Here is a 12,910-nt window from a genome sequence, read left to right on the forward strand (position 1 = left end):
AGCAGGTGACTGCACTCTATGATGTTCATGTGCCCTAACATACCACATGAACAGGGGACGCCATATTGGCACAAACCCCTTTACCTCTTGAATGCCAGAGGATACACAGTTACACCCTCAAAGTTCGGGGTCTGTATGGAGCGGGATCGCCAGCCTACAATGTGGGTGCTGGCTGTCTGTGATAGCTGACACCCACCTGCAACACTGATCGGTATTCTGGGGTCCCCAACGGCCCCCCTAAATGAGATTGTGAGGTGCAGCTTGCTTGCCACGGCAGTTGGGGGGCCTTTGCTTTTGCCACATGGGCATCGCTGATCGGTTACTCCAGTCTTCCGGCAGACAAGTCTAGATGGCGGCACGTCTGCTCGATGCGGACACACGGGTCTTACTGCTACGGTAGTTCATGATGTGCCTTTTATGGAAGTTCAGGGCAGATTCATTCTTGTTTTGGAGGGTTTCACTTTCACGGCACGGAATAAAGTCCTCTTATAACCGGACTGCAACCCCCCTGAGCTGCAGAGCTGCCATCATTATCAGCCATACCCAATTTAGATTGTTGATTTTTGTTTTACACATTTTCTACAAAAACAACTTTTCTTAATAAAACATGTCTTTTTGTTGTGTTTTCCGACAACCAGAACTCTTGTCGTTCTCTGCGGACGGCGCGGCGTGCGACTGCTTCCTGTGGGGTGCGCCGGCGTCTACATTGGTGGCATTTTGGGGTATGAGCAACTTTTTGATGAGTTTTTGCTCTGTTTCTGGGGAGGCTGACTCTCTCCCGCGGGTCACCTGACAACGGCGATGCCAGATCCCTACATTGTCCTTATGTTTGACCACAATGAAGCGCTGTTAGACTCATTCTTGCATGGCTATAAGATGTGGCAAGCGTTCTGTTTTTCACTTGTGGCTGGCGGTGCGGCATCAGGCCTTCGTGGTACAGAAGCTGCAGATTGTATTGCAACCATTTTGGGGGTCCCTCCAACTTTTTGATAACTTTTTACTGCAGTATTCGCGGAAGGTACGAGCAATCATCTAATCCTGGAATATCTTTTTTCACGGCATTCACTAAGGGGTTAACGTTTATTTGGTGGGTTGATGCGATTACAGAAATATTACAATTAAGACCTTCTTGTGGATTTTACCATCTTGGAAAAATTAATAAAAAAAATATTGCTTTAAAAAGAAAGTTCATTTTGTTGTATTCTGAGAGTTTCTTCTTGTTGTGGTGATGGCGGGTGCGAGGGCGCCTGCTCTGCCAGATGACGCCATTGATCCTGCTGTAGGCCACAGATGGCGGTATATTTGCTTTTTATTTTGTGTTTTGGCAGGATAAACAAGAGATGCAACGCCTGCATTTATTATGTATTTATGTTTTACTTAGGCTGGGTTCACACAGGCCAATTTGCCGCGGTATTGCCGTGCGGAATTTCACTGCGGCAAATCCGCCCGCTGCCGCTAATCTTGGTGTTAGCCAGCCATGTGGACGAGATTTCTCAGAAATCTCGTCCACACGGGACGGCCAATCCGCTGCGGTAAGTCAGGCTGGAACCGCGGCTTCAGAATATGCAGCATGTCTGTTTATCTTTTCTTTCCGCCGCGACTGCGCTCTCCTCTATGGGAGCGCCGGCCGCAACGGAAAAGCGAGTGGCCGGGCCGCAGGATTTCCGACGGGAATACGCCCCATGTGAACCCAGCCGTATAGCAATTACTGTGCGGTATAAATGCTATGGTAGCGGTAGGCCTCCCTCGCACAGGTGTTTTTTTACCGCGATTAGCGTGCGTTCTGAGCGCTGCGCTAGTCGCACTATACCGCTCCCAGAATGCTAGCAGACATCCATTCGATGTTGAGCGGAGTCTGTTCAATTTTTTGCATTTAGTGCACCTCATCAATGATGAGGACTGGTAAACCTCGCTGTCGCAAGTAAAATGGCGGCACTTTGCAGCGCTGCTGTGTGAGGGAGGCCTTACTGCAGCGCTGCAAAATGTGCATCCTTTTATGCTTTACTACCTCTACATAATAAAAGCCCCCCCCCCCCCCGGCCCCGGCCCCCCCCCCCAGCGTTAGAAGGTGCATTATTTATAAGAAATACCCATCAACAATTCTCGATAAATACGAGGTATTGGTTAATATTTTGGCCACAGTAGACAAGCTGACAAGCCCGGGGGGTCGGTGCCAGGGTGGGGCACCCATGAGGTGCAGGGCATCACTCTGGTTTGAGATATAGCATCACTAATAGGCGGTGAGCCTGCAGGGTGCACTACATGGACTGACTAATACATGAATGTATTACTTATTAGGGACTGAGGCCTCATGGAACCTGAGCACAAATGGTTTTAGAAGGTCTTTTGGGCGTTAATTATTAGAGTTTTGGCTTTTTAGGTGGGTATTTAGTAGATGTTCTTTGAGTTTGCTGCAGGGTCAGCGGTGAGCAGGCTGGAGGTGCTGAAAGGTGCTCGAGATGCTGAAAGGTGCAGGGAGGTGCTGGAGGTGCTGGGAGGTGCTGAGAGGTGCTGGAAGGTGCTGGAGATGCTGGAAGGTGCTGGAGATACTGGAAGGTGCTGGGAGGTGCTGAGAGGTGCTGGGAGGTGCTGGAGGTGCTGGGAGGTGCTGAGAGGTGCTGGAGGTGCTGGAGATGCTGGAAGGTGCTGGAGATACTGGAAGGTGCTGGGAGGTGCTGAGAGGTGCTGGGAGGTGCTGGAGGTGCTGGGAGGTGCTGAGAGGTGCTGAGAGGTGCTGGGAGGTGCTGGAGGTGCTGGAAGGGGCTGGAGATGCTGGAGGTCGTGGAAGGTGCTGGAAGGTGCTGAGAGGTGCTGGAGGTGCTGGAGGTGCTGGAAGGTGCTGAGAGGTGCTGGAGGTGCTGGAAGGGGCTGGAGGTGCTAAAGGTGCTGGGAAGTGCTGGGAGGTGCTGGAAGGGGCTGGAGGTGCTAAAGGTGCTGGAGTTGCTGGAGGTGCTGGAAGGGGCTGGAGGTGCTAAAGGTGCTGGAGGTGCTGGAGGTGCTGGAAGATGCTGGAGGTGCTGAAAGGTGCTGGGAGGTGCTGGAAGGTGCTGGGAGGTGCTGGGAAGTGCTGAGAGGTGTTGGGAGGTGCTGGGAGGTGCTGGAGGTGCTGGAGACGCTGGAAGGTGCTGGGAGGTGCTGGAAGATGCTGGGAGGTGCTGGAAGTGCTGGAGTTGCTGGAAGGTGCTGGGAGGTGCTGGAGGTGCTGGAGGTGCTGGAAGATGCTGGAGATACTGGAAGGTGCTGGGAGGTGCTGGGAGGTGCTGGAGGTGGTGGAAGGTGCTGGAGGTGCTAAAGGTGCTGGAAGGTGCTGGAGATGCTGGAAGGTGCTGGAGGAGCTGGGAGGAGCTGGGAGGTGCTGGAAGGTGCTGGAGGTGCTGGAGTTGCTGGGAGGTGCTGGAAGGTGCTGAGAGGTGCTGGAAGATGCTGAGAGGTGCTGGAGGTGCTAAAGGTGCTGGAGGTGCTGGGAAGTGCTGGGAGGTGCTGGAAGATGCTGGAGGTGCTGGAAGGTGCTGGGAGGTGCTGGGAAGTGCTGAGAGGTGCTGGGAGGTGCTGGAGGTGGTGGAAGGTGCTGGAGGTGCTAAAGGTGCTGGAAGATGCTGGGAGGTGCTGGAAGGTGCTGGAAATGCTGGAGGTGCTGGAAGGTGCTGGGAGGAGCTGGGAGGTGCTGGAGGTGCTGGAAGATGCTGGAAGATGCTGGGAGGTGCTGGAAGGTGCTGGGAGGTGCAGGAAGATGCTGGGAGGTGCTGGAAGGTGCTGGAAGTGCTGGAGGTGCTGGAAGGTGCTGGGAGGTGCTGGAGGTGCTGGAGGTGCTGGAAGGTGCTGGAAGGTGCTGGAGGTGCTGGGAGGTGCTGGAGGTGCTGAAAGGTGCTGGGAGGTGCTGGAAGGTGCTGGAAGTGCTGGAGGTGCTGGAAGGTGCTGGGAGGAGCTGGGAGGTGCTGGAGGTGCTGGAAGGTGCTGGAGGTGCTGGGAGGTGCTGGAAGGTGCTGGAGGTGCTGGAGGTGCTGGAAGGTGCTGAGAGGTGCTGGAGGTGCTGGAAGGTGCTGAGAGGTGCTGGAGGTGCTGGAAGGGGCTGGAGGTGCTAAAGGTGCTGGGAAGTGCTGGGAGGTGCTGGAAGGGGCTGGAGGTGCTAAAGGTGCTGGAGGTGCTGGAGGTGCTGGAAGGGGCTGGAGGTGCTAAAGGTGCTGGAGGTGCTGGAGGTTCTGGAAGATGCTGGAGGTGCTGAAAGGTGCTGGGAGGTGCTGGAAGGTGCTGGGAGGTGCTGGGAAGTGCTGAGAGGTGTTGGGAGGTGCTGGGAGGTGCTGGAGGTGCTGGAGACGCTGGAAGGTGCTGGGAGGTGCTGGAAGATGCTGGGAGGTGCTGGAAGTGCTGGAGTTGCTGGAAGGTGCTGGGAGGTGCTGGAGGTGCTGGAAGATGCTGGAGGTGCTGAAAGGTGCTGGGAGGTGCTGGAAGGTGCTGGGAGGTGCTGGGAAGTGCTGAGAGGTGTTGGGAGGTGTTGGGAGGTGCTGGGAGGTGCTGGAGGTGCTGGAGATGCTGGAAGGTGCTGGAAGGTGCTGGGAGGTGCTGGAAGATGCTGGGAGGTGCTGGAAGGTGCTGGAAGTGCTGGAGGTGCTGGAAGGTGCTGGGAGGTGCTGGAGGTGCTGGAAGGTGCTGGAAGGTGCTGGAGGTGCTGGAAGGTGCTGGAGGTGCTGGGAGGTGCTGGAGGTGCTGGAAGGTGCTGGAAGGTGCTGGAAGTGCTGGAGGTGCTGGAAGGTGCTGGGAGGTGCTGGAAGATGCTGGGAGGTGCTGGAAGGTGCTGGAAGTGCTGGAGGTGCTGGAAGGTGCTGGGAGGTGCTGGAGGTGCTGGAAGGTGCTGGAAGGTGCTGGAGGTGCTGGAAGGTGCTGGAGGTGCTGGGAGGTGCTGGAAGGTGCTGGAAGTGCTGGAGGTGCTGGAAGGTGCTGGGAGGAGCTGGGAGGTGCTGGAGGTGCTGGAAGGTGCTGGAGGTGCTGGGAGGTGCTGGAGGTGCTGGAATTTGCGGGATGAATGGTGACAGGCCTGAAGAAGCCTGAGGGATCCTTCTGTGATTGTTGGGAGTGATTGGTGAGAGAGCTGATATACAGAGGTGCTGGCAGGACGGGGGCTTCAGTTTATACAGCACCACTATAGTGTCCCACCCGCCCTCTTGTTTAGCTTCCTACTTGTCATGGCCCGTTTAAAGGGGGGATGCCGCTGCCTCCTCCCGGTGGGTATAAAGATGGATGAAAGCTTGGTTATTAGTGTAGACTTGAGGACGTAGGACTCACTCTAAGGGTTCTTATATATGTTGGGTTTTTGAGTTATTAATATTTATAAGGTAACCCCGTTAAAAAGAAATTCTGCAGCCCTTTGAATCGGCGCTGGCGTCTGTGTGCTTTATTTCAGGTGTATGTATAGATATTAATATAGAGCAGAAGATTCCATGTTGAATGTCAGGATTTACCGTATATTCCGGCGTATAAGACGACCCCCCCAACTGGCACCTTATACGCCTGGAATATGGTGTAAAAAAAAAAAAAGCAGTACTCACCTTCCCCAGCGTTCTGCGGCGCTGCTGCAGGCTGTCGCTCCCTCCTCGTCCCCGACAGAGCATTGCTTTCTGGATGCGGAGCTTGAAATCCCCGCCTCCAGAAAGCTAATGCTGTGATTGGCTAACTCACGGGGCGTCAGCCAATCACAGCCATTCAACATTGAATGGCTGTGATTGGCTGACCCCATGTAGCGTCAGCCAATCACAGCCATTCAATGATGTCATTGATTGGCTGACGGCACGTGAGTTAGCCAATCACAGCATTAGCTTTCTGGAGGCGGGGATTTCAAACCCCGCATCCAGAAAGCAATGCTCTGTCGGGGAGGAGGAGGGAGCGACAGCCTGCAGCAGTGCCGCAGTACGCAGGGGGAGGTGAGTACTGTTTTTTTTTTTTATACATTTTTTTTGGTATAGCCGGCGTATAAGACGACCCCCAGGGCAGAGCAGATTTTTCAGGGTTAAAAGGTCGTCTTATACACCGGAATATACGGTATATGTTTTGACCTTTATACTAAATGTGATCAGTTCCAATCAGTTCCTCCTCCAGATTAGGACAATGCTGAGCGACGCCGGCCGGACAGAGCCTTGCGGTTCCCACTTGTCACATTCTTCCACTTGGCTGAATTGGTTCAATTCTAGTTATTGATAAACATTTATTTTTATAGGTTGCTGTTGTTGCACTTTTTATTGTGATGCGTTAACTTTGCGGTGATCCTTTTATGTGTGTTTTATTCCTCCTGTTATCCTGCGGTTTTACACTATTCTGCTGATCACACCCTAAGGCCTCCTCACACAGGTGGCTGCAGAAACACAGCGTTTTTCAATGCTGCGTTTACTGCACATTCCGCCCGGTTTCAGCAGCGCCGGCGTGCGTTATGCCAGCGTTATGCCAGCGTTTTCAGCACAGCTGCTGATAAAAGAAAAAAATCAATACTCACCTAGCTGGTGAAGCTGCGGTCCCCGGCGCTGCTGTCGGGACCTTGTGAAGCCAACTGATTGCTCTGATTGGTTAAGCACAGCTAAGTGACAGCTGGCTGAGCGAATAAGAGCCAGCACTGGATGCGTCCAATCACAGCCATTTAATCAATAAATGGCTGTGATTGGATGCATCCAGCGCTGGCCATGATTGGCTGAGCGGGCTCTCACTCAGCGGTGCTCAGCCAATCAAAGCAATCTCTCGCTGGAGGCAAAGATTTAAAATCTCTGTTACCAGTGAACTTTCCCCTGCCGGCTGACAAGTCCAGAGAGCGCCGCCAGGGACAGCGACATCACCTGCAAGGTGGATTTTTATTTTTTTGACTCAGGTAGTGTAGCTAGCGCGTTTAACATTGCCAAAAGCGCGTTACCAAGTTATGCCGCGTTTTTGGCAGCACTAAAACCGCTGTCCATTAATTTCAATGGGCGACACAGGGCTGAAAACGGCCAGAAATGGAACACGCAACGCTGTCAGAGCGCAGCGTTATCAGCCTTGTGTGAGCGGCCCCACTGAAATGAATGGGAGCCTTGTACAGCGTTTAGCGCAGCGCTAGAAAGCAGCGCTAACCACTGTACAAAAACAGCTGTGTGAGGGCGGCCCAACAGACATACAGCCATGGCAGCTCTGGGGACCTCTGTTAGGTTGCTAGGGTCCTCTTGGCACCCCCATGATTGCCTTCATGGGGGAGAAATGATGACAGACGGTCTAACCTCTTAGATGCTGCGATCACTATGACCATGGCATCTCGAGAGATAAATGACTGGGATCAGAGTAACGGGCCGGTTACACACGATGATTAGCTCTCAGAATTCATTACCAAGCGAGTCTGATAATTGTGCGGTGGAAATGCAGAAACTCGCTCTCTTCTCGTTTTCTTATCGCTGGATCGCGGGCTTCTCGTCCCGTATAAACGCTCCCCGCTCAATGCCTCACAGAGAAGGTGGTGCACTGAGCGAGACTTTCAATTACATAATATAATGTGGCCAAAATCAGAGTACTTGTTGGCACCTCCCAGCCCTGGGCACTTGCCATCCCCTCCCATGGTGGGGTCACTGACTTGGTGCCACATTGCAGCAAAGCCTGTCATTGGAGGAGCCCTGCCACCTGAGTGATGCCATTATACTGCTACAGCTCTTATTGCCCAGAGGAGCGTGGTCGGCCTTAGAAGTCTCTTCACACCTTCTACGCGCTCTACCTAAGGGCCCAGTCACACGGGCATCTATATGCGCGTAAAAACGTTCGCACTGCATGCGAAAAAAAAGTGCGTGACCACCTCCATTGCCACCCATATGTTCTTTCTTTTGTAGTTGCGATTTTTTTTTTTACGCACGTATATACGTCCGTGTGACTGAGCCCTAAGGAGACAATGTCCTTCCTGACGCAGATCTACAGGCCTCTCACCAGCCAAGCCAGACACCTACTGCACACAGATGAGGGGCAGACCCCCCAAACAGCCGTCTGTGTGAGGATTCGGCTTGGCTCACAATTGCCAGTCGTCGTTAGGGCTCGCACTCACTTGCGATAACGTTTTTGCGATGTTGCGAGGCTGCAGATTTTTGTACGACATTGAAATGCATTGAGTCTAATGTAGCTGCGCTCATTTGCGATGGTCTCACGTCTGCGAGGTTGCGTTTTTTTCTCGCCTGCTAGGGTCCTATTTCTTTGCGATGTGCTATTGTCTTCTTGCCCATGTAAGTCAATGGAGTGCTCTAATATCGCATTGTGAAACGCATAACGCACGCGATAATGCGATGTGACGCTGCTATGTTTTCTGTCAGCAGTGTGGAGGAAATTTTGCCAAAAGCAAGACCATAAAAAAGCACAAGAGAGGCATTAAAAACTCCGACCATGCGAGGCGAGTCTTCAGAGAACAAAAACGCAAGTTCGCACCTGCGATATCACCGCAATTTTTTCTCTCTCAAAAATGCTATTGCAAGTGAGTGTGAGCCCTATAAGGTTTGTTAAAAAGATTGATATTGACTTGCAGGAACGCTGCCTTCCAATAGGTGGCGCTGCCAAGGTATCGTTCCATCTTCCCATTCATATATTTCCCAGAAGCGCATGCATGGCCTTATAAGTCACCTCTCACCTCTCCCTAAGCAGAAGCACTACCCTTCCTGACCCGTCTTACTAGTGTTTCATGCCTATTCCATTATAACCATGTGACAACAGAGAACTCAAGGAGTTAATGACAGTTTAACCCCAATGTTGCCACATGCAAACGATTCAGCAGAGCAAACAAGTGAATGAAGTTAAAGTTTACCCAGTAGACAAAGACTCCAAAGTCTGACAAGGTCCTGGATGTACACAGTGGATGTGGAAAGCACTCAGGACCCCATAATGGCAAAGCGACAACAGAACCGGAGGAATCTTTTTTTTTTTTTACATGGCAGTGCCATAAGTATTCACACCCTGTACTCAGCATTAGTTGAAGTCTCTTTGGCAGTGATTCCGGCCTCTACTCTTCTTGGGGATGATGCCACAAGGTTTGCACCCCAGGATTTGGGGATTTCCTCCCCCCTGTCAGCTTGGATGGGGGCTGTCTGTCTGGTCTCTCCAGAGCTGGGTCGATATGTGTTAACATAGAGTAACAAAGAGACATCCTATATGATGCATGGACTTTTTACCACTTGATGCTGCTCTTTCCAGTTTTTCTTTCGGTCTCTCCAGAGATGTCCCACTGGGTTCAAGGACATTCACAGAGTTCTCCCCCCTTCTGTGTTGTCTTGGCTATGGTCTTAGGGTCATTGCCTTGCACTCTGGATCAGGTTGTCAGTATCTCTGTAATATTCAGCTTTCCATCCACCCCGACCGGTCTCTCCTCCCCCAGCATGATGCTCCATCACCAGGCTTCACTGTAGGGATGGTATTAGGCCAGTGATGAGTGACGCCTGGTTTCCTCCAGACAGAGTATCTTGTTTCTCGCAGTCTGAGGTCCTTTAGGGTCTTTTGGACAACTCCAGGGGGCTTTCATGTCTCTTACTGAGGAGGCTTCTTTCTGGCCCCTCTCTTATCGAGACCCTTCTACCCCTTAGTTTGGTGGGTCAGCAGCTCTAGGAATAGTCCTGGTTGCTCTTCCATGTAAGTATTATGGGGGTCACTGGGCTCTTGGTCACCTCTCTTACAAGATCCTTCTCCTCCTTAGTTTGGGGGGTTGGCGGCTCTAGGAAGAGTCCTGGTTGTTCTTCCATGTAAGTATTATGGGGGCCGATGGGCTCTTGGTCTCCTCTTTTGCAAGACCTTTCTACCCCTTAGTTTGGTGGGTCGGTGGCTCCAGGAAGAGTCCTGATTGCTCTTTAATGTAAGTATTTTGGGCGCCATTGGGCTCTTGGTCACCTCTCTTACAAGATCCTTCTCCTCCTTAGTTTGGGGATGAAGGGCTCTAGGAAGAGTCCTGGTTGTTCTTCCATGTAAGTATTATAGGGGTTTCTGGGTTCTTGGTCACCTCTCTTACAAGACCCTTCTCCCCCTTAGTTTGGGGGGTCGGCGGCTCTAGGAAGAGTCCTGGTTGTTCTTCCATGTAAGTATTATTGGGGCCACTGGGTTTTCGGTCTCCTCTCTTACAAGACCCTTCTACCCCTTAGTTTGGTGGGTCAGCAGCTCTAGGAAGAGTCCTGGTTGCTCTTTAATGTAAGTATTATGGGGGCCGCTGGGCTCTTGGTCACCTCTATTACAAGATCCTTCTTCTCCTTAGTTTCGGGGTGAACGGCTCTAGAAAGAGTCCTGGTTGTTCTTCCATGTAGGTATTATGGGGGCCACTGGGTTCTTGGTTACCTCTCTTACAAGCCCCCTCTCCCCTTAGTCTGGTGGGTCAGCGGCTCTAGAAGAAGTCCTGGTTGTTCTTCCATGTAAGTATTATGGGGGCCGCTGGGCTCTTGGTCTTCTCTCCTACAAGATCCTTCTCCTCCTTAGTTTGGGGGTCAGCGGCTCAAGGAAGAGTCCTGGTTGTTCTTCCATGTATTATGGGGGCGCTGGGCTCTTCATCTCCTCTCTTACAAGATCCTTCTCCTCCTTAGTTTGGAGGTGAACGGCTCTTGGAAGAGTCCTGGTTGTTCCTCCATGTAAGTATTATGGGGGCTGCTGGGCTCTTGGTCACCTCTCTTACAAGATCCTTCTCCTCCTTAGTTTTGGGGTCAACCACGGTAGGAAGAGTCCTGGTTGTTCTTCCATGTATTATGGGGGCGCTGGGCTCTTCATCTCCTCTCTTACAAGATCCTTCTCCTCCTTAGTTTGGGGGTCAACGGCTCTCGGAAGAGTCCTGGTGGTTCTTCCATGTAAGTATTATAGGGGCCGCTGGGCTCTTGGTCACCTCTCTTACAAGATCCTTCTTCTCCTTAGTTTGGTGGGTCGGCGGCTCTAGGAAGAGTCCTGGTTGTTCTTCCATGTAAGTATTATCGGGGCCATTGGGCTCTTGGGAACTTTCAGTGCAGCAGGAATATTTTAATAGCCTTCTCCAGATCTGCGCCTCCACACAACCCTGTCTCTGAGCTCTATAGGCAGTTTTTTTCTTCTCATGGTTTTGGATGCATTATGAGCGGTGAGATCTTATGTAGACAGGAGGGGTTTTATGTCCAGTCAGCTTAATTTTTCACAGGTGACTCCAATCACAGTATAGAAGAGATCTCAGAGATAAGCAAAAGAAGTGCTACATCACAAGTGTCATAGCAAAGGATGTGAACACTTATGTCAATGCAAGATGGTAGTATTTCTTTTTTAAAAGATGTACTAATCTTTTTTACCGTTTTATAGTCCCTTTGTCTTTAAGTGGTATTTAGTACAGAATTATGGGGAACACAAGTGCATTACTGGGTGAGCATTTGAAGATTTTGAAGACTTTCCGGAAGTTGCTGGATGTATTAGTACTACAATAGATGACTAATCACTGCCATACAAGGCCACGTTTTATAAAGTCTCAATAAAACAAGGTCACCTACCGAGTCCATAATGAGTCCCTGGATGAAAAACTTGAGAGCCTGGAGGCTGACGATCGCATGTCTAAGCTGTTAGCACCGGAAAATTACCTATGATAGAAACACCAGAAAAGCGGATGAAACAACTGCTCCAAATGATGGCAATTTACTAGTAGCTTACTGTTCACAGCTGCAAAAAAGAACAAAGCTTCATGACAGTTTAAAAAGAATCAAGTTAAAGAAACAAAAGCCAGTAACATACTAAAGATTAGATGGTCATTGTCTACAACATATTCATATGTCATCAATCCCTACTGTACAATACCATCAGGTTATGGACAATACGGAGAATGAAAGCGTTCTGTATTTCGTACTACAATACTGCCTCCAATGTACAAGAATATAACTACTATAATACTGCCCCCTATGTACAAGAATATAACTACTATAATACTGCTCCTATGTACAAGAATATAACTACTATAATACTGCCCCCTATGTACAAGAATATAACTACTATAATACTGCCCCCTATGTACAAGAATATAACTACTATAATACTGCCCCCTATGTACAAGAATATAACTACTATAATACTGCTCCTATGTACAAGAATATAACTACTATAATACTGCCTCCTATGTACAAGAATATAACTACTATAATACTGCCCCCTATGTACAAGAATATAACTACTATAATACTGCTCCCTATGTACAAGAATATAACTACTATAATACTGCCCACTATGTACAAGAATATAACTACTATAATACTGCTCCTATGTACAAGAATATAACTACTATAATACTGCCCCCTATGTACAAGAATATTACTACTATAATACTGCCTAATATGTACAAGAATATAACTACTATAATACTGCCCCCTATGTACAAGAATATAACTACTATAATACTGCCCCCTGTGTACAGGAATATAACTACTATAATACCGCTCCTATGTACAAGAATATACCTACTATAATACTGCTCCTATGTCCAAGAATATAACTACTATAATACTGCTCCCTATGTACAAGAATATAACTACTATAATACTGCCCCCTATGTACAAGAATATATCTACTATAATACTGCCCCCTATGTACAAGAATATAACTACTATAATACTGCCTCCTATGTACAAGGATATAACTACTATAATACTGCCCCCTATGTACAAGAATATAACTACTATAATACTGCCTCCTATGTACAAAAATATAACTACTATAATACTGCCTCCTATGTACAAGAATGTACCTACTATAATACTGCCCCTATGTACAATAATATAACTACTATAATACTGCTCCTATGTACAAGAATATAACTACTATAATACTGCCCCCTATGTACAAGAATATAAATACTATAATACTGCCTCCTTTGTACAAGAATATAACTACTATATTACTGTCCCCTATGTACAATAATATACCTACTATAATACTGCCCCCTATGTTCAAGAATATAACT

At 49.6% G+C, this 12,910-nt stretch overlaps 1 protein-coding gene across 3 annotated transcripts in view; it reads right to left on the minus strand.

Moving 5' to 3' along the window:
- The window catches only part of ASAP1 (ArfGAP with SH3 domain, ankyrin repeat and PH domain 1), a 403,335-nt gene that overhangs the window by 332,571 nt on the left and 57,854 nt on the right, over positions 1-12,910 (minus strand). For all 3 annotated transcript variants that reach the window (XM_066578799.1, XM_066578798.1, XM_066578796.1), the window contains exon 2: positions 11,454-11,540. In XM_066578799.1, coding sequence (XP_066434896.1) covers positions 11,454-11,512 — 59 coding nt within the window. In that variant the 5' untranslated portion in view covers positions 11,513-11,540. The remainder of the gene's footprint in view (positions 1-11,453; positions 11,541-12,910) is intronic.

This window comes from Eleutherodactylus coqui, chromosome 9 (assembly GCF_035609145.1).
Source record: "Eleutherodactylus coqui strain aEleCoq1 chromosome 9, aEleCoq1.hap1, whole genome shotgun sequence".
NCBI lineage: Eukaryota > Metazoa > Chordata > Amphibia > Anura > Eleutherodactylidae > Eleutherodactylus > Eleutherodactylus coqui.